The sequence below is a fragment of the Carassius gibelio genome, chromosome B14 (assembly GCF_023724105.1).
Source record: "Carassius gibelio isolate Cgi1373 ecotype wild population from Czech Republic chromosome B14, carGib1.2-hapl.c, whole genome shotgun sequence".
NCBI lineage: Eukaryota > Metazoa > Chordata > Actinopteri > Cypriniformes > Cyprinidae > Carassius > Carassius gibelio.
This window is the reverse complement of record NC_068409.1, coordinates 16,733,660-16,758,659: the sequence shown is the minus strand read 5'-3', so window position 1 is coordinate 16,758,659 and position 25,000 is coordinate 16,733,660. Positions and strand designations below refer to the sequence as shown.

Genomic DNA, 25,000 nt, shown 5'->3' with positions numbered 1-25,000 from the left:
GAAAACACCTAAACAGACCTGAGTCTGAGACAAGAGTCTGGATGAACAGTGATGAAATAAAAAGTATCCTAGTTTAAAGACAAATAAAATAAATAAAAACAACAGCACCATAAACGTCCAGAACATAATCTTTTTTTCATATTTTCTGGTTTTAATTAATCTCTCGGGTTAATATTATATGATCTGCTGTTGGCAGCTGGAAGCTGGATTGATGTGAGAATCTGTGAGATTATGAAGTTATTTCTCATAGATGTGATGATCTGCTGCTGCTCTCATCAATCTTCTGCTGTGTGTTCATGTCCTTCTCTAAATCTTCTCATCCTCACTTTCTGATCTTCCTGTTTCTTTCCTAAAAGCACCACATCATCATCATCATCATCATCAACACTCTTAATATCTGCATGTCAAATCCATAATGATGATGATGAATGTCTCTCACCTGACGTGTGTCTCATGTAGATGTGAAAAGCTCCTAACAGACCTTACAGAACCATCATCTGAAGACACCAGACCACAACAAACACCACAGACACTGAACACACTGAACAACAAGAATTAGACACAAAACAAAACCCTTCTTCATGTTTCCAGGAGTGTGTTTGTTAAACTCGTACCACATTCAGATGTCTGTGTGCTGCTGGTCACTGCAGAGGTCAAACTAGAGGTCACACTAGAGGTCACACTAGAGGTCACACTAGAGGTCACAGCTGCAGTAGTTGGTCCTGAAATAAAACATCAGCACATCGTGTTAGAATGTACAAATATGTTGTATTCACCCCTTCAATGTCAAACTGGAATAGGAAGAGAGCATTTGGCATCTATCTCAAAATAACTGTTTTCAACGGATAAATCTTTATTCATAAACAAATTAAAATATGCATAAAAGTTGAAGAACATTCAATGCAAACCCCCCAAAAGTTGCATCTAATCTCTTGAACATGAAAACACAATAAATCAATTTGTCTTTATTAAATGGTGGAACGTAGTGCAGAACAAAATCAGCCATTAAGTTGACCCAACAGGGTACTGTGTATCAATAAGTTAACTAAAAATAAATAACTAAAAATAAATAGATTGAAGAAAATATTACATCTATATAAAAAAGAGGGTGCACCTGAAAGAAAATTAAGCATTTAACTGTTTGGTTACCAACTTTCTGAAAAATATCTTCTTTTGTGCTGAACAGAAGAGTGAATATCCTTGATATTCATGTAATAAATCATCAATATATTTTTAATAAGTATCATTTGTAGGCTACACCCATGTTTGTTTGTTTATTTATTTACTTATTACTGAACATGCAGGTACTTTCATTCTTAGAAGTGTGTTAAATGAAAATAAAGAAATAAAAATAAATAGAATGAAGAAAATATTACATCTATATAACAAAAAAAAAAGAAAAAAAAAAGATATACCTGAAAGAAAATTTAAAAAATTTTTTAGGCCCATAGTATTCAATGAATGTAGTAGGTGATTTCATATAATAATGTAAATATAAACTCATTACTATGAATTTCAACATTATAATGGAATCATAAGCTACTGATCATAAAATGTATTCGAGTCCTTGACCAGTTAGAATGAAACACATCCAAACATGATAAACGGGCCTCAATATTTTGCCCCTTATGAGACATAATGTCATAAAAGGGTGGAAAAGATCATCTACATCAATTAATATCATGTGTTAGCTCTTTATCTTTGCATTCTTCCTTTTGTGTGACTGACTGAAGTTAGTAAACTGCTGCTGTCACATGAAAACTGGAAATCTCAACCCCTCAAGGCAAAAGCAGACCCAGAAGAGGAGCAGTACAGCTGTGGAAAGATGTTAGCAAAAAATACTTATTAGTTAGATGAAAATTCTATTCTTTGGGAGGCTTTGCCTTCACTATGCTTCATGGAAGAAGGGGTAGGAACTTGACAGCATCATATGATTTCTACATGTATTTAGACATTCATGTATTAATCTCACCAGGACAGGGTTTGAGTCTAATGGTCTTCTGTGCGTGACTGACGTGGTTCTTCACGCTGCAGCTGATGTCTCCATCAGTTCCTTCATCCAGATCAATGCTGCTGTTTCCAAACATTGGTCCTTCTAGTATTTTTCCATTCAGAGTCCAGCTGTAGATTATCTGATCTCCCTCAGAGGAGCAGAACACTGAAGTCTGATTGGAGGAGCAGATGATTGACACTTCCACTGAGCCAATAGGAGCTGGAGGGAGGGACACATCACAGTCACATGACTATTTCTTGATATTATGTAAATGAGTCAGTCAAGACATTTCTAAACAAAGTTTATATCTGATATGATAGTGTAAGTCAGTCATGTGACAACAATGAAGCAAATAACTGTCTGAAATGCTTTCACATGTCATTTTTTAAAAGCAGTATGCAGTACACAGTTAGCAACACGCTGATATTTCATTCTTAAAATAGTCTCAGACTCAGTGCAAAGAAAGAGAAGATGATGTTGACTGAATTCTTCATAAATATTTAATAATGAGCTGCAATAAAAACCTTTCCAGAGATTCAACTGATTCATTTGCACGAGAGAGATCTTTGGAGAACATGAGATTGTAATGAGTCTGATGAGAGAGTTTCTGTACCTTCAACAATCACTGGAAGATCTCGAGATGTATCTGTGCCGTCTGATAGAGTGAGTTTTAATGTGTAATTCCCTGAATCTGCTCTGATCACACGGTTTATTATCACAGTCCCATTAGTGACTGTCACTTCAGTTCTGTTATTATAAAGATCACACTGACTCTTCCTCATCCTGCCATATCTTACTCTACAAACTGGACCATCTGCTGTGTTGTTATTTATTCTCTTTATTATCGTCAGATCATATTTACTAGCGTCCTGCACCATCATCAGATTGAGTTTGTGTCCCAGAGCTGTGTAACAGGGATCAGACTGATCAAAACCGCAGTTTAACTCCAGACCTGAAGAACAAAACACACAGATATGTTCCAACATTTTAGGACATCATGAATTAAAATCAGACACAAATTACACAAACATTGACAGAATTAAAGTTCATCTGAAGAAACACATCAAACAGACTCTTGATCTGATCTCAGTTCATCTCAATAATGCTCATTGTCAGAACCATTTCATCTCTACTTTAAACTTTTACATGCAGGCGTCCAGTGAGGGTCATTCTTGTGTAATCAGTTACATAATACAGACGGAGACTTCCCTCAGATAACAGGAGAGAAGGAGCACACGGTTACACTGGGATAGTAGGACATTTGTACAGGTGAAGGATGGAAATGTGGATTTATTCACTGTTTGTTTGGAAACATAAATCTACAACTGTGAGCATTTTAACTTTCAGTTAATAAACCAGTGTGTCCATTAACAAACACAGTCCAGCATCCCTCGGCTAATTTAAGTCTTAGACTCGGCTGCTTACACTCATCTTCACAATAAACACAGATTTTTATCATGTGTCATGGTTGAACTGATGTCACATGGACTGTTTTAACGATGTCCTTACTGCGTTTCTTGACTTAATTGTGGTAATTACATTGCTGTCTAAGAGGGACAGAGAGCTCTCGGATTTCATCAAAAATATCTTTATTTGCATTTTGAAGATGAACAAAGGTCTTATGGGTTTGGAACGAGATGATGGTGAACAATTAATGACATAATTTTCTTTTTTGGATGAACTATTCCTTTAATGCTGTTATTTTTAACAAGATACTGAACATAATCCTATCACTGCACAGATTTACATTTAACTCAAATTAGAGTGTTATAGAAAATATCTGTTATAATCAAACATTAACTTTAAAAATGTAAGTGGAACATTGAAATGTGAACTCGTCTTTATGCTCTCATTAATCTTAATTTTATTCCAATGAACCTCATGCTTTCTCTGTCTGCTTAGTTTTATTTCCTGAATCTTTTTATGCATGTTAATGTGAAACTTTAATAATGAATAATTGTTCTTAGTCCTGCACTTTTTGCTGAAACTTATTACACTGTGACAGTTCTCTCTTTATTAACAGTGTTTTAAGTGTTTAAACGCTCAATTGCTCTCACATTTTATCATACTCCACTGATACAAACTATTTAAGAAGATCAGAAAACACTGTGACTAGATCTCTACAGACTCTTTATGTAATATTAACTCAAATGTTTTTATGTCAGAGATTGATCTGATTGATCAGCATCATAAGAGTCTGATGTGAAAGTGACTCACATGCAGCAGTTTGCAGCAGCATCAGTCCAAAGATGAGCATCATTTCTCTAAAGTCCAGTTTCAGAAGAACTCAATCCCAGCAGAAGAGTGTGACGCTGCTTCAGATCGTCTGTGTTCTGGCTCTCATCAAGACAAGCGTCTTCACGGCGAGACTCACACTCGACTGACGCACGAGGAAACATCTGACCGCTTCACTGAGGAAAGAGGAAGTTTCTTCTTCTGGGGGAAGACACATCCTGTTAGTTTGCACTGTAATACATCTGAAACAAGAGAAACTAGAGAAAGAAAGAACTAGTATCAGGCACATTTTCTAAAAAAAGTTCAAAAAATCTTGTTTTAGAAGCAACTAGTGGACAGGATTTTTTTTCTGAGTGAAGTAAAATGAATAGTAATACAAATTACATCACATATTGTGTTTCAGATCAAATAAAACAGTATCTTTCCTGTATTAATGAAATGCTCTGGTCAGTTTGATTGAGAGTAAAGCAGAATCAGCTCTACATGCAGCTGTGTGTATTGAGTGTGTGCTGCTGTTTGACTCAGTTCTAGTCAGTTCACATGTGAATGAAGAGAGGATTGTGATCTTCTGTTGACTGGAGCAGAGACTCATGGGACTCGTTGAGTTTGTAGCTGCTCAGAGCTGCTGATGTAGAGAGCGCCACCTGCAGGAGAAAACTACAACTACACTCTTTCACAGCCATCTGATCTCATTTCATTCAGAACAACAGGACTGAAATGAGATTAATCTGATTTACCTGAACTTAACTTATCATTAAATATACATTAGGGATGTTTTTTTAGTTAAAATTATTGAGTTACTCATTAATAATCGATGAAACGTTAACCAATTATTAATTAATAAATCTAAGTACATTAAAGCGTCACGTTCGTGCTCTTTTATTTTTATTCTTATTGGATTCACTACACTACTCCTGAAAATAATCCATATATTTTGATGTCGGGTCGTATTTTGATGGAAATACAATATTTACCTCAAGAACAGTGACTGTCATCAAACTATTCCACATGTGACCAAGTTTTGTTTTAATCACGTAATTTTATACAGAGATCAAGTTTAACTACAAAAAATACTTTTTAAAACTCAATTCAGGAATAATATAATTCTATACTGTGTGGAATTAAAGTTTGCGATCAAACACACTTTCTTTGTTCTGAGTGACATCTGCAGGAGGAAAAAAGAGTTACAGCTCAAACCATTTGCTTCAAATCTTTTGATTTCTGTGTGGATTTATTGTTTTTATAAGTTTTTTAATCTTTAATTGATGTGTGCTTTTTGTTGGATAAAATGTTAATTGACTGTTAAAATATAAAATTGTATGAGCGACTTTTAATAGCAAATACTGTTTCATTTCAAATTGTTTTATTTTTACATTGAATTAAAAAAACAAACTCAGCAATGACCCCATTTACAATTTCTAAAGAAGGACATGTTTAGCAATGTTCTATGATGCAAAAATTTTGTGAAGAATAATACATGAAGGTGGTTATATGTGATTAAAAGTCAACTGCAAATCCAATAAAATAAGCAAAAAAAAAATTAATAAAATAAATAAACAAAATAACATAAATGTCCGGACCATAATCTTCCCAACTAAAACTGTAGATTATAATTTCATAATTTTTGGTTTTAATTCACCTCTTGGGTTTATATGATAAGTTCTGCTGTTGGCAGTTGAAAGCTGGATTGATGTGAGAATCTGTGAGATTATGAAGTTATTTCTCATAGATGTGATGATCTGCTGCTGCTCTCATCAATCTTCTGCTGTATGTTCATGTCTTTCTCCAAATCTTCTTGTAGGAGCCGCATTTGAGTTTATTTTTTGGTTTCATAATTTATTTATAGTTGTCTTTTCTGTTGCATTTGAGTAGTATATCTTCTACAGCCAGGAGAGGGCGCTATCATATAAATTGGAGCGTTCAGAGCATGACGAGGAGAAGGCGTGCCAGCACATACAGTCTTTGACCTCGGCCTGGATCTGTGTTGCAGGAGCTTTTGCTTATAGGAGAAAGCTAAACTCCAAGCTCTACAAAGGAATATTTAAAGTCATTTAAATCAGTTCACATTTTTTGTTTTGTACTTTGTTTATTTGCAATAAATATCAACAAACATTCCATGACAACACTTGGATTTTCTTGGATTCGGGCTGGGAGTCTGACCCTTAACACGCATTCTCCAGGTGGTTGGAAACAATAACGGGGGTTACAGGGAAAACCCAACCTTGTTTTTTGCAATTACATTGCGTCAAAGACTCTTGCTGTGAATTTATCAAAGACGGATTTATGTTGGAACTACGCGATATGAAGACGAAGGAAACGTCCAATCTAAGCCTGGCAAACCAAATAAAGAAACACTGTGATGGAGAGCCATGGCTGATTCTAATGAAGAAGAAACAACTCCTGTTAAAGACATGAGTGAAACTGTCGCGCAATTGCGGTCATCTAGAGGAGGAAAAATGTCACATGTAACACGGAGAATGGACATTGTGAATGATTTAATGATTGAGCCAGAGTTTCTTGATGAAGTTAAACAAAACATGATCAAGTTTAATGAATTTCTTGAAGAGTTCAAAGTCGTGCACGCTTCCTATAGTGAAATGTTGGAAGAAGAGTCAAAACAAGAAGACCACGAAACATGGTATCAGCCTAGATATGTACAGATAATGGCTTTTATGGCTGTCAAGTTCTGTGTGTTTGATGACGGACCACAGCTTTGCCCAAACTTGAAAACGGCTTTATCTCCGATGAACGCAAAGGACAACTCAAAACGGTTCACTTTCTTTTCTTTTATTTTCTTAAAGATGGTTGGATAGATTGGGTTGGAACAGAATAGGTTGATAACCTTTAAGATACACAAACCAAAACCATAAATTAATTACAAATAAATCACAAATAAATCTCAATACCACTTTCTCAAAGTAATAATAAATAGATGTTACTGAATCCTCAAACCAAACCAGACAAAGTAATTTAGATTAACCTAGGATCTCTAATAGTTAATTATTAAAATAGCAATCCCATATTTAAACTTATATAATTTAAACAATACACATGCTTAGAGTAACGTTACTTCTGCCAAGTTCTACATTCACATAATAAAGTCTTCGCTATTTAATTTAAATTGCACATTACAACCAAGCAAAAATCATATAGTCTGAACTCCACACATTCAAACACAATCACATTCTGTCCTACCAGTTGCGTCTTTGGATGATCAAGAGCTGTGGTTAGGGTATCTTTTTCCAGGAACGGGTGAGAGGGCCAACTGAGCTCTTACAAAACATTTCAATGCCATGCACTCCCTGTGGGTGCGCCGGTAAATATAGTCCCAAGAGCACTTCCGAGAAATTGGTTCCACCTCCTGTCACTTTTTCCTGTCACTGATGTATGGTTGCCCCCTTCAGTTTGGGAGTGCTCTAAGTATCCTGGGTGAATCTAGGCTGCAGTGCTCAGTACAACTTGTAACCATGAATTGACACAACAATGGCCAACGTTGAAAAATGGATGTAAGCCATAGAAAACCCAGTGTTACGTCCAAGGACGTATGTTTTGTTTTCTCCCAGTTTCTCTCTCATTTACTTTCCCTAAGCAGGAGGTAAGGGCTGCCACCTGAATCCACTAATTGACGACCTGATGGAATTGTGGGAGGAGAGGAAACCGTGAGGTTTTAAGCGGCACCATGTCACAGCACAAGCTGTGAGTGGGTGGGACGTCAGCGAGCGGAAGGTGCTTGGGAGGTGTGGAGGAGAGTTGATTTCAAACAGTGTTTCGGCAGACGGATTAGCAACAACTGTACCGTAGGTGCAACTATCATGGGTGAAAGTACGGATGGAGACAGTGAGGGTATGCCCTGGCAGGATGTGTCAAGGAAAAGGAAAGAAAGGAGTAATAGCTCTGGAAGTTCAAGTGTAGGGCAGGAGGTGAGTGACGCCGGAAAAAAAACAAAGGCTGCAAAGTCGAGCGTGAGAAGGGAGGATGAAGAAATGGAATGGAAAGTAATGGTAACATTCAAAAGAGAAGGGGTTCATTTTCATCCGTTAAAGTTGACAAAGGCTATTGAAAAAGAAATGGGGAAAATAAAGTTTGCCAAATACTTAAGTAACAGGAGACTACTGGTTTTTACTAAAGATAAGCCACAAAGAGATAAGTTCCTCCGTGCAGAAACACTGAATGGAGAGAGAATCAGTGTTCATATACCAGGAAATACAGCTAAGCTTAAAGGCGTTATTTATGATGTACCTGTAGCGATGACAATGGACGAGATAATACAGGAAGTAAAAGGAGGTAAAGTGATGAAAGCTACGAGATTGCAAATGATAAGAAATGGGGTGAAAAGGGATAGCCTGTCAGTTCTCCTTGACTTTGAAAGTGTTATGCCCAAGAAAATAAGAATGGGATACTTGAGTTATGATGTTAGGGAGTATATCCCAGCCCCTATGAGATGCTTTAAATGCCAAAGAATGGGACACACTGCTGGACAATGTAAAGGAAAATTAAGATGTGCTAGATGTGGGGGGGAACATGAATACGGCAAATGTGATAAAGATGCAAAAACCAGATGCTGTAACTGTGGAGGAGAACATAGTGCTGCTTTTGGAGGATGTCCTGTTCAAAAACAAGCTAGAGAGGTACAGAAGTACAAGATAATAAATCAAGTTTCATATGCTGATGCAGTTAAAAAGGTTAAGGAAAGCGAACTAGATAGATCTAAAGATGCCTGTGTAGCAAGTAACACTAACCTGCCAGTGGAAAGACATTCAGTTGAGATTTCATCTCATACAGAAAATGAAAAGCAAAGAGAAATAATCACATGTTGCAAAAATATTAACGAAGATACACTAGTTATGGATAAAATCAACTTTGTGACTTTCATCTGTAAGATTGTGAATGTGGCAATGCAACAACAAAGAAAAAGTGACAGAATTAAGACAATAGTACAGGCAGCAACAGAGCTGTTGGGGATAAAAGATATAAAGGCTGAAATGATACATGAGATGCTGAACCCTACTAATTATAATGGATTGTCTCAGGGTGATTAACATAATCATGGTATTTCATATCCTACAATGGAATGCCAGAAGTTTACTTGCAAATGGGCAAGAGTTCAAGAAAATCATAAATGATATAGATGTTGTGCCTGATATTATTTGTATTCAAGAGTCATGGTTGAAACCACACTTGGATTTTGTTTTGCGAGGGTATTGTTCCGTTAGATGTGATAGAATTGGATCACAAGGTGGAGGATGTGTAACATTTATTAAAGATACTCTAGCATATAGAAGGATAAATATTCCAAATGAATATGAATGTGTAGTGACAGATATATGTAGTCCCAGAGGAAATATAAAACTAGTAAATTTTTACAACCCATGCAAGAAGTTATCAATGCAAATATCTCAAGACATTATACCAAGTGTAAACAGAAGAGAAATGTGGTGCAGAGATTTTAATGCACATAATAATTTATGGGGAAGTAATCACACAGATAAAAATGGAGAATTAGTTGAAGAATTAATGGATGAGAGATCACTTGTTTGTCTTAATGATGGAAGTGGTACTAGGGTAGATGTTACAAGAAACTCAGTATCATGCCTAGACCTTACTTTAGTTTCTGGAAATATGAGTAACTCGTGTGAATGGAAAATACTGAATAACATTAACACAGGGAGTGATCACTATATGATATTATGTACAATTAATTTTGAAATACATGTTCAGGAGGGTTACAGAATAGAGAGATGGTGTTTTTCTAAAGCAGAATGGGAGAAATTTAGAGAATGCTGCAAGGAATCTGCTGAAACTATATCAATGGAAGGAGATGTTGATAGCTGCACTAGTGCCGTGACATACTCAATTATTAATGCTGCATCAAATTGTATACCAAAAAGCATAGTGAATGGAAAAAGAAAAATGGTTCCATGGTGGAATAATGAATGTAAAAATGCAATAAAAGAAAGAAATCATGCATTTAGAGTTCTTAGGAAGCACTTGAGTCAAGACAATTTGATTGATTACCAAAAGAAGAAAGCCAAGGCACGGAAAATAATTAAGTCATCAAAGAAGAATGCATGGAGACAGTTCTGTTCAGCTATTGGTAGAGAAATAGATTTGAATGATGTATGGGCAATGATTAAAAAGATGACTGGGAAAAGGAAATCTGTTAAAATCCCTGTGCTGGTAGATGGAGAATACTTGGCAATAACAAATAAGGAGAAAGCGGATTTATTAGGTAAGAAATTTGCAAGTATTCATAGTGGAAGTCACTTAGATGAAGTGCATAAGCAACGGAAAGAGGATATTATTAGGAAATGTTCTGATGTATTAATGAAAAAGGATACTAATGGATCAACACTAGACATGGAATTCACAATGCATGAGCTGAAAATGGCCTTAGAGAAAAGTGGTTATACAGCTCCAGGGCAAGACCAACTGTGTTATGCTATGTTTAAACAATTACCTGATGAATTTATGGAAATTATACAAAGACTCTTTAATAAGATATGGAGAGAAGGCAAACTACCTCATAATTGGAAAAGTGCTTTGATATTGCCTTTTAGTAAGCCTGGTAAAACCCCAGACAATGCAGGGAATTATAGGCCTATAGCGTTAACATCTCACTTGTGTAAATGGATGGAAAAGGTAATAGTTCGTAGACTGTCATATTATTTAGAACAGAAAGGGCTGATCTGTGCACAACAAAGTGGTTTTCGTAAAGGTAGATCTACAATAGATGCTCTAGTGAAAGTTAGTAATGAAGCTGAAAAAGCAATTAGTATGAAAGAGGTCATGGTTATAGTATATTTTGATATAGAGAAAGCATATGACTCAATGTGGAGAGAAGGACTACTGATTAAATTACATAATATTGGTATAGGTGGAAGGATGTATAACTGGATATTAGATTTCTTATCAAATCGAACGTTTCGTGTTAAAGTTGGAGATGATGTTTCAAGTGATTTGAACATAGTAAATGGTATTCCACAAGGTAGCGCTATAAGCCCAATTTTATTTAATATCATGATAAATGACATCTTTGAGAATGTTGGAACAGGTATTGGGTATTCATTATATGCAGATGATGGGGCAATATGGAAAAGAGGGAAAAATATTAAACACATGATTAATAATATTCAGAATGCTATATTAAAAATTGAAAGATGGACATATGACTGGGGATTTAAGATGTCAGTTGCTAAATCATGTTATATGCTCTTTACCAGGAAAAGAAATTTAGGAAATATACAGCTCAAACTATATGGACAGAATATGGAAAGGGTAACAAAGTTCAAATATTTAGGATTATGGTTTGATGAGAAATGTCTATGGAGGACACATGTTAAACAGATTGAAACTAAATGTATTAAAGTACTTAATCTTATGAGATCAGTTTCAGGATATGATTGGGGCGCAGATAAACAGTCCTTACTTGATATTTACAGGGCCTTAATAAGATCATGCATAGATTATGGGTGTATGGTTTATGGAGCGGCAGCTAAGAGTGTCTTAGGAAAACTAGACAGAATACAGTTCAGAGCTCTTAGGCTTAGTATTGGTGCTATTAAAACAACTCCTACTAATGCGTTACTGGTAGAATCTAAAGAATTACCACTAAACTTAAGACGGACAAAGCTGTCACTGACATACTGGGTTAAGTTAAAAGGATCTGGGAATGAACAGCCAGCTACAGAAGTCTTGAGTGATTGCTGGGAGTATTTGCAGGAACGAAAAGGTAAAGGATTCGGCTGGAATATTAATAGAGAAGTGAAAGATTATGGTTTAAAGAGATTTGAGTATGGCCCAAATATGGTATGGGGTAATGTTCCTCCATGGATATTTCCCAGCCCTAATGTAGACTTGAAACTTTTAGAGCTAAAGAAAGAATGGACTGAAAGGAATGCTGATAATATTGGATATTTGGTTCAAGAATACGTTAAGCAAAACTACTATCAGTACATACCAATATTCACAGATGGATCTAAAGATTTGAGGAATGATCATGTAGGAGTAGGAGTGTACATACCAGAATTTGATGTAACAATTTGCAAAAGAATTAATGACAATTTATCTGTATTTACAGCTGAAGTAGTAGCCATAATTTTAGGATTGCAATGGGTAGAAGAAGTAAGACCTCAAAGAGTTATTATCTGTTCAGACTCTGTTGCTGCACTTAATAGTTTGAAATCAACTGAAACTATAAGAGAGGATTTACATAAAGAAATATCCACAATAATGTTAAATATAGAGAGAATTGGAATTAATCTTCAGTTTTGTTGGGTTCCATCTCATACTGGTGTGGAGGGCAATGAGATTGCAGATCTGACTGCAAAGAATGCACTGAAAATAAAGGATGAGGAAATAATGAAAGTCCCATTTGGTAAAAGTGAGGCCAAATCGTTAATTAAAACAAAAATAAGAGAATCATGGCAGAAAAAGTGGGACATGGATAGCAAAGGGCGATATTATTATAATATTCAGAAATCAATTAATGTCAAGATTTTTAAAGGAAAATGCAGAAAAGAAGAAGTGATTTTATCAAGATTAAGACTTGGACATACTGGTTTAAAATCAACCCTGTTTTTAATGGGAAAATGCATATCAGATAATTGTGATTATTGTAATATTCCAGTAAATGTGGAACATATCATTATGAGGTGTAAAAAATATAATGCAGAAAGGAGGATCTTGCAAGATAAGATTTATAAGTTGGAGCAAGAATGGAGTTTGAAGGGGATTTTGGGGGCAGATGAGAAAATGTGGGAATGTAGCAAAGCTATCTTTACGTTTCTTAAATATACAGGGTTAGAGCACAGCATATAGGGTGTTTCCACAAGGTTTTTTTTTTTTTTTTTTTTTTTTTTTTTTAATGCCAAGTACGTGAAGCCTTGAAGTTGCAAACCCCGGTACAGTAGGTGGCGGTATGCACCTGAACAAGTTGGTTGCGACCCGCCAATAAAATGAGAGAGAGAGAGAGAGAGCACAAGCTGTGTGTGTGTGGAGGCTGCATCGTTAGGACTCTGTTCTCAACCCAGACAGCTTTGGTGTTTGCTGGAGTTATTTTGGTTAATTCCTCTATAGTGTTATTGTGTTAAACACTTCTGTGCTAACTGGAGCCTGTGACAAGGAATCTGGTTTGTTTTTGCATGTGCCCTAAACCTTTGACGGTAAGCATCTGGCACCAGTTCATATGCTCGTAACACAGCAGCCTTCATTACATCATAACTAAGGGATTGTTCAATGGGCAATGCAGCGTAAACCTCTTGCGCTTTACCTGTCAAATTGCATTGCAGAAGAAGAACCCACATATCCTTAGCCACACGCTCAAACGCTACAAAATAGGAGTCCACTTCAGTCTCTCTAAATGGCAGCACAAGTCTAATATACCTGCTAACATCAAAATTAGGATGTGACTCAGAAGGGGAATCAGAAGAGCTTTGGTCAAGGCTCGGCACAGAATCTACTATTGGCACCTCAGCTGATGAACCAGCAGATCTAACCCGGGGTGAAGGGGTAGGTCTGCTACGTAATTTCAGAGCCTCCATCTCATTTCCATGTCGCTCACTATCCCGTACCCGTTCAGCTTCAATTACACGAAGCTTGATACGCTGAGCCTCACATTCTTGTCGCTTTAACTCAAGATCTAATTCTTTCAGCTTAATTGCCAATATAGCATCTGAACCAGAATCTTTTGAATCAATGTTGGGAACAGAATCAAAGCCAGCTGTCTCTGATTCCTTCCCCAACTCCATATCCGATGCAGCCAAACTACCAGCTTCTACCAGCTTCCCATATAAATCCTCTTTGATAACCTGTTTATTTGCCTCCTTAAGTATGCTAATGTTAAAGAAGTCTGCAATAGCTATTAAATCCCTTTTACGACAACGATTATACACCTCTTCAGTAGGACGTAATGTAAACGAGATTAAATCAAACTCCATAACTTAAGCCCTAACTTCTCCCACATCAAAGAGCAAAAACAGCCAGACAAACATGTTGAATTTGCACGAGAAAAAAGGGCACTTTTTAAAAAATGGTGTGCTTCTAGCAAGATTACCACTTTTGAGCAGCTCCGGGAGTTGATCTTGTTAGAAGATTTTAAAGCCTGTGTCCTGGAAAGTGTTGTTGTTCATTTGAATGAACAGAAGGTGCAAGCTCTTACTGATGCTGCTGTTATAGCGGATGAATTTGTGTTGACGCATCGTAACGTATTTTCATCTATACGTCGGTCTAAAGGTCAGTCTTCAGCTATAGAGAGCTCAGAACTGTTCCATGCTTCTGTTTGTCCTGCTAATTCAGAGATGTTTGCTGGAGATAAACGCAAATCTAGTCCTAAGCGTACAGAGGATAGGCGGGTCTGTTTTTATTGTCTTGACCCAAGCCACTTAATTTCAGAGTGTAAGGCATGGAAACAGAAAAAAAAAATGTAAAAATAAAGCCAAAAGTGTAGCCTTGGTACAATCCGTACCAGTGTTTAGGGATTTGGATGTTGCGTATCAACCTTTTCTTTCTTTTGGCTTAGTTTCTCTTTTGCCCATTTCCGAGACATGGCAAGTTCGAATTTTGAGGGACACAGGAGCGATGCAGTCATTAATTTTAGAGGAGATGTTACATTTTTCACCCGAATCATATACCGGTGGTGATGTGTTAATTCGTGGATGTGAAATGGGATGTGTTAATATTCCCCTCCATAAGGTGTATTTGGAGTCTGACCTTGTCACAGGAACCGTTATTCTGGGTGTGTGCTCACGATTACCTGTGGATGGTGTCAGTCTTATTCTGGGAAATTATCTTGCTGGTGGTAAGGTTTTTCCTAGACCCATTGTAGTTAACAAGCCTAGTGTTGAGTTACCTGAGGTTTCTACACAATTCTCTCCTGTATTCCCTGCCTGTGTTGTGACACGCGCACAGTCAAAGAAATTTGGAGATATTATCGATTTATCTGACACTGTTTTCTCTTCTCAGCCTAACGGTGAAGCATGCGAGTTGAGTGTAGTACCGGTAATGAGTTCAGAACGTACGGAGTCAAGTGAGGTACCCATTCCTTTATTGAAGGTTTGTAAGAAGGACTTGATTGCAGCTCAGATGTCTGATCCTTCCTTAGTCTCTTGCATGGATGCTGTGGTGGACATTATGAAAGTGCCAGAAGTTGGAGTGAGTTACTTTTTGGAGGATGGGGTATTGAAGCGGAGATGGAAGCCTCAGTTTCCTGATTTGAATTGGCAAGAGGTTCGTCAAATTGTGCTACCTTCGGGGTATCGGTCACAGGTGTTACAACTGGCTCATGAGAGTGCATTATCAGGCCACTTAGGGGTGACTAAAACTTTCAATCGAATTTCCAAATACTTATTTTGGCCAGGTCTAAAGTCATCAGTTTCCAAATTTGTGCGTTCTTGTCCCACTTGTTAATTGGCAGGTAAACCAAACCAAGTCATTCAGCCAGCTCCCCTTAATCCAATTCCAGTTCTTGGTGAGCCATTCGAGTGACTAATTATTGACTGTGTGGGGCCTTTGCCTAGATCGAAGTCAGGTTACCAGTATATCTTGACCATTATGTGTGCTGCGACTCGTTACCCAGAAGCAGTACCCCTTCGCACTCTTAAAGCAAGGACAGTAGTTCAAGAGCTTATTAAGTTTTGCTCCATGTTTGGCCTACCAAAGGTGATTCAATCAGACCAAGATACTAATTTTACATCTAAAGTATTTTCACAGATGTTAAATGAGTTGGGTGTTAAGCACCAATTGGCAAGTGCTTACCACCCAGAATCCCAAGGTGCATTGGAGCGATTTCACCAGACTCTTAAGTCGATGCTCCGAAAGTTTTGTATCAAGACTGGCAAGGAATGGGTTGAGGGCTTACCATTAATCATGTTTGCTGCAAGGGAGAGTGTCCAGGAGTCCCTGGGGTTCAGTCCAGCAGAGCTAGTGTTTGGTCACACTGTACGAGGACCTCTTAAGTTGATCAGTGAGCAATTCTTGTCACAAAGTTCTTCACCTATGCCCATCCTTGACTATGTTAGTTCTTTCCGTAAACGTCTTTACAAGGCCTGTGAGATTGCTAAAGTTAATCTGGCTAATTCCCAGACTAAGATGAAGATTCAGTATGATCGTAAGAGTGTGGCCCGTACTTTTCAGCCTGGTGAGTCTGTGCTTGTTCTGCTTCCAGTACCTGGCTCTGCGTTGCAGGCTCGGTTCTCAGGACCTTACATGATTGAGAGGAAGCTAAGTGACACCAACTATGTAATTTGTACTCCTGATCGGAAGAAGAAAAGCAGAGTTTGTCATGTGTACATGTTCAAGGTTTATGTTGCACGGAATGTGAATGAAGCGAGTTCTCCAAAGCCAGTACCTGTGACTACCGTTGTTTTGGCTCCAGCGTATTGCCCTGAGGAGGATGGATTGATGGCAAAAGATGCTTCAACATCGTGTGTCCGTTTGCAGAATTCTGCCATTCTGGCTAATTTGAAGACTAGCCTTTCCCATTTGTCTGCAAGTGAGTTTGAGGCCATTAGTAGTTTGATTGATAAATATTCCTGCCTTTATGCTGATGTGCCATCCCAAACTACTGTACTATGTCATGATATTGATGTAGGTGATAGTCAACCAATTAAGCAACATCCGTACAGAATGAACCCAAAGAAGCGTGACCTTATGAGATCTGAGGTTCAATATCTGCAGGATCATGGGCTGGCTGTGCCTAGCCAAAGTCCATGGAGTTCCCCTTGTATCTTAGTGCCTAAGTCTGATTCTACAGTCAGATTTTGTACTGATTATCGCAAACTCAATGCTTTCCACTTCCGAGAATGGAAGATTGTGTCGATCGACAAAATTAGACTTACTAAAAGGGTATTGGCAAGTCCCTCTAACACCAGGTGCTTTGGAGATATCTGCATTCGTAACACCTGATGCCTTTCTGCAATACTCTGTCATGGCTTTTGGCACGCGAAATGCACCTTCTACCTTTCAAAGACTCATGAACCGAGTATTGTCAGGACTGAAGTTTATTTGGATGATGTTGTGGTGTATTCCAACTCGTGGGAAGACCACTTGGTCAAGTTGGATGAAGTGTTTGGATGGTTGGCTGATGCTTCACTAACTTTAAATTTAGCAAAATGTGAATTTGCTAAAGCTGTGGTTGTATACCTTGGTAAATGTGTGGGACAGGGTCAGGTGCGACCAGTATCAGCTAAAGTTTCTGCAATTGTTGAGTTTCCTACACCGACTAATAAGCGTGAGTTGAGGCGCTTCTTGGGTATGGCCGCATACTATCGTGGATTCTGCAAAAACTTTGCTGCCATCGTTTCACCTCTTACTGACCTCCTTAGTACATCTAGGAAATTTGTGTGGACATCAGAGTGTATAAGTGCTTTTAATGCTGCTAAAGACCTTCTTTGTACCTGCCCTGTTCTTTCTGCTCCCAATTTTGCAGTACCTTTCCAGTTGCAGGTGGACGCCAGTGGACTGGAGCTGGTGCAGTTTTGCTGCAGGAAGATGGAGTGGGCATTGAACATCCTGTATCTTTTTTCTCAAAGAAGTTTTCTTAGAGTCAGCAGAACTACAGTACGATTGAGAAAGAGGCATTGGCTTTATTGTTAGCGCTTCAACATTTTGAGGTATATTTGGGTGGAAGTGACAAGTCCATTCCAGTTTATACTGATCATAATCCATTGGTGTTTCTTTCGAGGATGTCTAACTCTAACCAACGCTTGATGCGCTGGTCTCTTATTATGCAAGAATATAACATCGAAATCCGGCATAAAAGGGGACCTGAGAACATTGTTGCAGACGCTTTGTCTAGAACTTATGTTCCAGATTAGGGGGCCTTTTTGTCATGTGGTATGTTTTGTATTACAACTTTTGGCTGTAATTCTTTGTGGTGAGGGTGTTACGTCCAAGGACGTATGTTTTGTTTTCTCCCAGTTTCTCTCTCATTTACTTTCCCTAAGCAGGAGGTAAGGGCTGCCACCTGAATCCACTAATTGACGACCTGATGGAATTGTGGGAGGAGAGGAAACCGTGAGGTTTTAAGCGGCACCATGTCACAGCACAAGCTGTGTGTGTGTGGAGGCTGCATCGTGAGGACTCTGTTCTCAACCCAGACAGCTTTGGTGTTTCCTGGAGTTATTTTGGTTAATTCCTCTATAGTGTTATTGTGTTAAACACTTCTGTGCTAACTGGAGCATGTGACAAGGAATCTGGTTTGTTTTGAGAGTTATTATCTTGTTTGTCTATATTTGTTGTCCTTTGTTATATGTTAAACTTATATTGTTAAATTAAGTGGCAAGGTTAGTAGAGAGGTGGGTGCCATTTTGTTTGCTATGTTTTCTCCTGTTTATGCTAGTAAGGGAGTTCGCTTATTCTTATTGTATTTTTGTTTCTTTTCTTTGTTAGTTTGGTTAGTTTCTCTCAATAGTTAGAGGGATTTTTGTTTATTATGTTGGCCTTGCCCCCTCTCGAAGTCTTGACATCCTCCCATACCTGTTAAATAAAGAATTTTGCTTTTGATATGAGTTCATGGCTGGCTTTTGTTAGAGCTCAGGGTTTGGGAATCGAACCTTGCTGCCTCCACACATCACCTTTTCTTATTCTGTTAGGGGATCCTATAGCCCTAGACTAACCGGGAACGTAACACCCAGGTTCCGAAGCTTTAGTTGAAGTCTCCTCTTCTGTCACCCAGGTAGAGGATTCTGATATTGATATTGATGCTCAATCATTTAGATCACATACATCGTCAGTATCATTGCGCATTAGTGCAGAGGCAGAGAGAGTAGATTTAATAGCTAAAGCTGCAAGAAAAGCATGCAATTGAGGAGCAGGAGCATATTCTGAGAAAAAAGAGAGAATCTTTAGAGTTGCATTCTGAAATTGAAGCCACTACTGCAAAAAATAATTATCTGAAAGAAGCTGAAATAGAAAATGTATAAACCTGCCCAGTCTGATATGACAGTTCAGATACCTTTGTTAGGTGCAGAAACAGATGAAGTGAAAGAAAAATCAATGGATGAAAAGTTTGATAACTCACTTTATGTTCATGACAGGGCTTCCCCAGTAGTTAAAACCAGGCCAGGTGTTCAGGTTCAATCTCCTCTTCTTAATTTAAGCCCAGATAGGTATTACAGCAGACCGGTTTTCCATCCCAGGGCTAGCAGTGATATCCGGCCACAACTACAGCAGACCTCAGCTCACAGTATTCCTCCTGTCAACTCCCAGTCACTTGCAAGTTTAGTCCCAGCCATTCAGTCTACTGTATCTCAATGGCAAATTCCCACACCCAGATCAGCACAGGAAAGCCATATGATCAAAATTCTGGAAAAGCAGAGTGATTTGACAAAGATTCTTATGAAAAAGCAACTTCTGTCTACACTACCGCAAGGTAGCATTCCACTCTTTGATGGACAAGTTCTTGAGTACAAGTCATTCATTCACTCCTTTGAAAATATGGTTGAAAGTACAAGCTTCGGGAGAGATGGCGTAACTAGGCTTATGAGCTGCAAGAACAACGTAGTCGTAGGGTAAGGATTTTAGATTTAGTCTGCTTTATTGAAAAACAAGCTCACATAGCAGCTGATCCAGTATTTGGTGATCTTCAAGATCAGTCGGCTAGTAGAGTAAAGGCTAGATCCCCAGTCAAATCACAGGTCTCGAAGTCATCTGGCAGTAGTTTTGCCACTAGTATAACTATTGCCCAAAAGCAGATGAAGTTTGATCTTTCTTGCCCCTTCTGTAGCGCAAGACACACATTGGACATGTGTAAAGACTTTTTAAAGATAACACATAGAGACAAGCTCAGTTTTTTAAAGACCAAAGGAATATGCTTTGGATGTCTCTCCTCAGGCCACATTAGCAGAGACTTCAAAAGGCGTCTCAGCTGTAAAGTAAAGAGCTGTAAAGTTCACCCTAGTGTCCTACATATTGAGGCCAAAGATAGTATCGTCAAAAAGGCAGAAAGACCCTCTAATGCTACAGGCGGTGCCTCAGCAAGATTATATGGTCATATAGGGGCCAGAGATCAAGAGAGTGTGCTGTCCATTGTCCCAGTTCAGGTTAAGGCAGCAAATGGCAGCCAAATCTTACATGTGTATGCTCTCCTGGACCCTGGATCCTCTGCCACCCTCTGCTCCGAGGATCTTATGTTTCGCCTCAATCTGAAAGGTAGAAAAGCACACATTCTTCTAAACACAATGAATCAAGAAAAAACTGTTCCAACTCATGTCGTATCTGAAGTAGAAGTTTCAGCACTAGACAGCAATAACTTCTTACCTCTTCTTGATCTCTTCACTCAAAAAGAAATGCCAGTTACCACAAACAGCATTCCCAAGCAGAAAGACTTAGCACAATGGAAGTATCTAAGTCGAGTCAAACTTCCCAGCATTAATTCAAAGGTGGAGCTGTTGATTGGCATGAATTAATAGTCAAAGTGGGGGCCCCTACGCAGTTAGAACCTTATTGGGGTGGGTTGTAAACGGGCCACTGAGAAGTGCTGATGGCAGTGCAGAGAGTGTGACTGTGAATAGGATATCAGTTGCAAGTCTAGAACAACTTCTGATCTCACAGTATAATCAGGATTTTAGTGAGGTAGTATCTGAGGACAAGACTGAAATATCAGTTAAGGACAGAAGGTTTTTAGAGATAGCCAATGAGGCGGTCTTACAAGATGGACATTACTATCTGAAGTTGCCCTTTAGGAAAACTGATGTCAGCATGCCTAACAATCGCCAAGTTGCAGAACAGCGCCTCCATACTCTGAAAAGGAAAATGAAAAAAGATGAAGAATACAAACAAGAATATATTGCCTTTATCAATGACATCTTTGAAAATCATTATGCAGAAGAGGTCCCAGAGGAAGAACTCACACAGGCACTTGGGAAGGTATGGTACACACCACACCACGGAGTGTACCACCCCAAAAAGAAGAAACCTAGAGTGGTGTTTGATTGTGCAGCTACTTACAAAGGTGTATCCCTCAACACAGAGCTACTACAGGGTCCTGATCTGTCGGAGTCATTTGGAGATCCGGCAATGAACCTATAGGAGTTATGGCTGACATTAAGTCAATGTTCCATCAGGTGGGAGTAGAGAAATCAGGTGTGGACTACTTGCGCTTCCTGTGGTGGCTACAGGGTGACACCAGTCAAACCCCAAAGGAATACCATATGCTTGTGCACATATTCGGTGCAGTGTCCTCCCCAAGTTGTGGAAGTTTTGCATTATGAAAAACTGCTGATGACAATGAAAGGTGTTTTCCCCTGCACATAGCTGAAATAATCAGGCACAACTTTTATGTGGATGATTGTGCTAAATCCATGGCTGAAGAGTCTGAAGCCATCCAGCTAGTAAAAGGCCTCACTGCACTATGCTACAAAGGTGGATTCCAGCTCACTCAATGGGTCAGCAATAATCGGGCAGTTCTAGCATCCATTCCAAAAGAAATATGGGCAAAAGAAATCAAAACACTAGATCTTGACAAAGACAGCCTGCCAATCAAAAGAGCCCTAGGACTGCAGTGGTGCGTTGACTCGACCATTTCCAGTTTAACATCAATTTAAGCCAGAAGCCACATACCCGCAGAGGCATACTTTCTGTTGTAAGTTCAATTTTTGATCCCCTCGGGTTTCTTGCTCCTCTCATTCTCCCAGCCAAGCAGTTGCTACAAGAGTTCTGCAAGAGAGGCTTTGGATGGGATGAACCTTTGCCCCAAGCTGTAGTAGACAGGTGGGAAGAATGGACAAACAATTTAGAAAGAATAAAAAGCTTCAGTGTTGCACGTTGTTTGAAACCAAAAGGCTATGGGACACCAAAGCATGCAGAACTACACCACTTTGCTGATGCCAGTGAGAATACATAAGACAAGCTAATGAACAGGACATTATACATGTCACCTTTCTCATGGGAAAGTCCAGAGTCCTTGCTTTAAAGAGCATCACAGTACCACGTCTGGAGTTGGCCGCTGCAGCATTGTTGGTAAAGGTGGACAAAATGAGAGAACTACATCTACCCTTAAAGCCTTCCGTTTTCTGGACTGACAGCCAAACCGTACTTAAGTACATTAGAAGTGACACTGCAAGATTTAAAACGTATGTAGCAAACAGGGTCTCACTGATTCGGGATAACTCGGAGCTGTCCCAATGGAGATACAGAAGTAAAGACAATCCAGCTGATGATTCCTCGAGAGGATGGAGTGCAGGCAAATTCATGGAGCAAAGGAGGTGGATGCATGGCCCAGAGTTCCTATGGAAACCTTAGGAAGGTTGGTTAGAGGTGAAGGCATTGGGTTCAGTGTTACAGGATGATCCAGAGGTTAGGAGAAACACTACTGTGTTTACAACAGTGGTGAACACTGAAACACCCATAGACCAGCCTATTTCATACTTTTCAAATTGGATTAGGCTACTTAAAGCAGTGGCATCGTACATCAAACTAAAAAAGGCCTTGAGAGTGAGAATCAAAAAACAAAAGGGCTCTCCATCATATCAAGTCATTACCTGCTCCCACAGCCAAAAGGCGAGGCCAAAATTTGAGGTTTTTAGGACCAAACCTGGTGGACAACTCCTCACAGTGGAAGATCTCTTGCAGGCAGAAAAGTCAGTTATCTCTTATGTTCAGAGGCAAGCATTCCCATCTGAAATTTCAACACTGCAAATGACCCCACCTAAAGTGAAAAGAAGCAGCAGGATCTGTAGGCTTGATCCTGTGCTAGATGAAGGCATCTTAAGAGTAGGTGGCCAGATGCATAAATCTGCCATGCCTGATGAAACCAAACACCCCTGTATGTTGCCCAAAGATTCACACATTTCAATTCTTCTTTTAAGACACATTCATGAACGCTGTGGTCACAGTGGCAGGAACCACATGCTCTCAGAGCTCCGTAAAAAAATATTGGATTAGTAAGGCCAACTCTTTAGCAAGAAAGGTGCTCTCAAGATGTGTCATGTGTCGACGTTTGAAGGGCAAAGCAGGTGAGCAGAAAATGGCAGATTTGCCACTAGAAAGAATCCTACCTGACCTCCCTCCCTTTACCAATGTCGGATTGGACTACTTTGGCCCGATTGAAGTGAGGCGAGGAAGAAGCACCATTAAAAGGTATGGAGTTCTGTTTACATGTATGTCCAGCAGAGCTGTTAATTTGGAAGTAGCTTTCTCCTTAGACACTGACTCATGCATTCACGCTTTGAGGAGATTTGTTTGCAGAAGGGGGCAGGTTAAGCACATCAGATTTGACAATGGAACGAACCTGGTGGGTGCTCGGGTGGAGCTCAAGAAAGCTCTGATGATGCTGGACAAGTCAAAGATCCAGGATGCCCTGCTTCCTGATGGAATCAAATGGAGTTTCAACCCACCAGCAGCATCACACCATGGCGGAGTCTGGGAAAGGCTTATAAGATCTGTTCGTTACGTGCTGAACTCCACACTCTATCAACAGTCCATCGATGATGAGGGTCTTCAAACTCTATTTTGTGAGGTAGAGGCTATTCTAAACAACCGTCCTCTCTCCACAGTGTCCTCAGACCCATACGACCTGGAACCGCAACAGAGTGATTACTAACACTGACACAGATCCGTCGTATCCTGATCATCCAGAACGCTTTGATTATTATCTTCAGGTGTTGTGTAGAGAGAGTGTGTGTGGACGCTGTTACTGGGAGATTTTGTAGAGTGGGGATTATGGTGTGTCCATATATCAGTGTCATTATAAGAGCATCAGAAGGAAGGGATGTGGTAATGCGTGTTTGTTTGGATATAATGATCAATCCTGGAGTTTGATCTGCTCTCCCTCCAGTTACTCATTCATACACAGTAACATAGAGACGTATCTCCCTGTGAAGCCCATCAGCAGTAGAATAGGAGTGTATGATGATGTTGTCAGTAGAATAGGAGTGTTTGTGTTTGTTTTAATGTCCAGAATGATGTTGTGAAGCAGTGATTAAATCTTGTTTTTAGTTTGATATAACAACATTTGTTGATAAAGTCTGAGCATTGAAACAAACACAGGTAAGATTCAGTAAATCCTGTTCTATTTATCATAACGGGTATCCTGCTTTATGGTACTCCCCTGGATTCCTCTGTTTACCTCCCAATAACATGTTAAAATATGTGTTACATACATTTGTCATGACAACTTGGACACAGCTGTCATCACTGAGTTGCCCATGACTCGGATTGACCTCAACCCAAACCCAGGAGAAGGCCCCAAACCAACACTTCTGCACACCCTTGAGATGGGTCTAAAAATGGGAGTAATGTCATATACACACCCAAAGCTGCTACTCCAGACACCCGCCACGTGAGGGAGCCTTCTTCTTGATTCTGAGCTCCTGTTCACAAGCTCATCTTCCGCCTCTCACACTATAAATAGACTCCCTTGTTCTCTCATCCCTTGCAATGTCTCACTATATCTTTTATTGCATTTGAACCTCGTCTGTGTTCGCTCTACTCTGTGCCTGTTTTGTTCAGTAAAGACTTTGCCTGCATATGGATCCTATTTCAAGTGATGGCGAAGTGAAGCATTCTGAACTAGTGATACTTTCAACACAATTGTATCAGAAAAAGGTTAATTACTCAAAGCTTTTCAAAATGGTTGTGCTGTGGCCATCTAGTAGTCATAAACATGAATAACACCTTCCAAAGAAAGGCCATGTTTCATTATGGTTGCTGGTTTCACATCTGTTTCTAAAAATTATTCCTTGTTTAATTTTATTAAATATAAATAATGGTCATTATCAAAGTCATTCATTTATGTCGATGTACTGCACTGGATTGATAACCTCAGTGGATCATGGG

The 25,000-nt window shown here is 39.0% G+C and overlaps 1 protein-coding gene across 7 annotated transcripts in view; it reads right to left on the bottom strand.

The window, feature by feature from the left end:
• The window catches only part of LOC127971498 (uncharacterized), a 248,001-nt gene that overhangs the window by 82,119 nt on the left and 140,882 nt on the right, over window positions 1-25,000 (bottom strand). For all 7 annotated transcript variants that reach the window (XM_052574531.1, XM_052574532.1, XM_052574537.1 and 4 more), the window contains 2 exons: window positions 2,607-2,945; window positions 1,973-2,212 (listed from right to left, as the gene is read on the bottom strand). In XM_052574531.1, coding sequence (XP_052430491.1) covers window positions 1,973-2,212; window positions 2,607-2,945 — 579 coding nt within the window. The remainder of the gene's footprint in view (window positions 1-1,972; window positions 2,213-2,606; window positions 2,946-25,000) is intronic.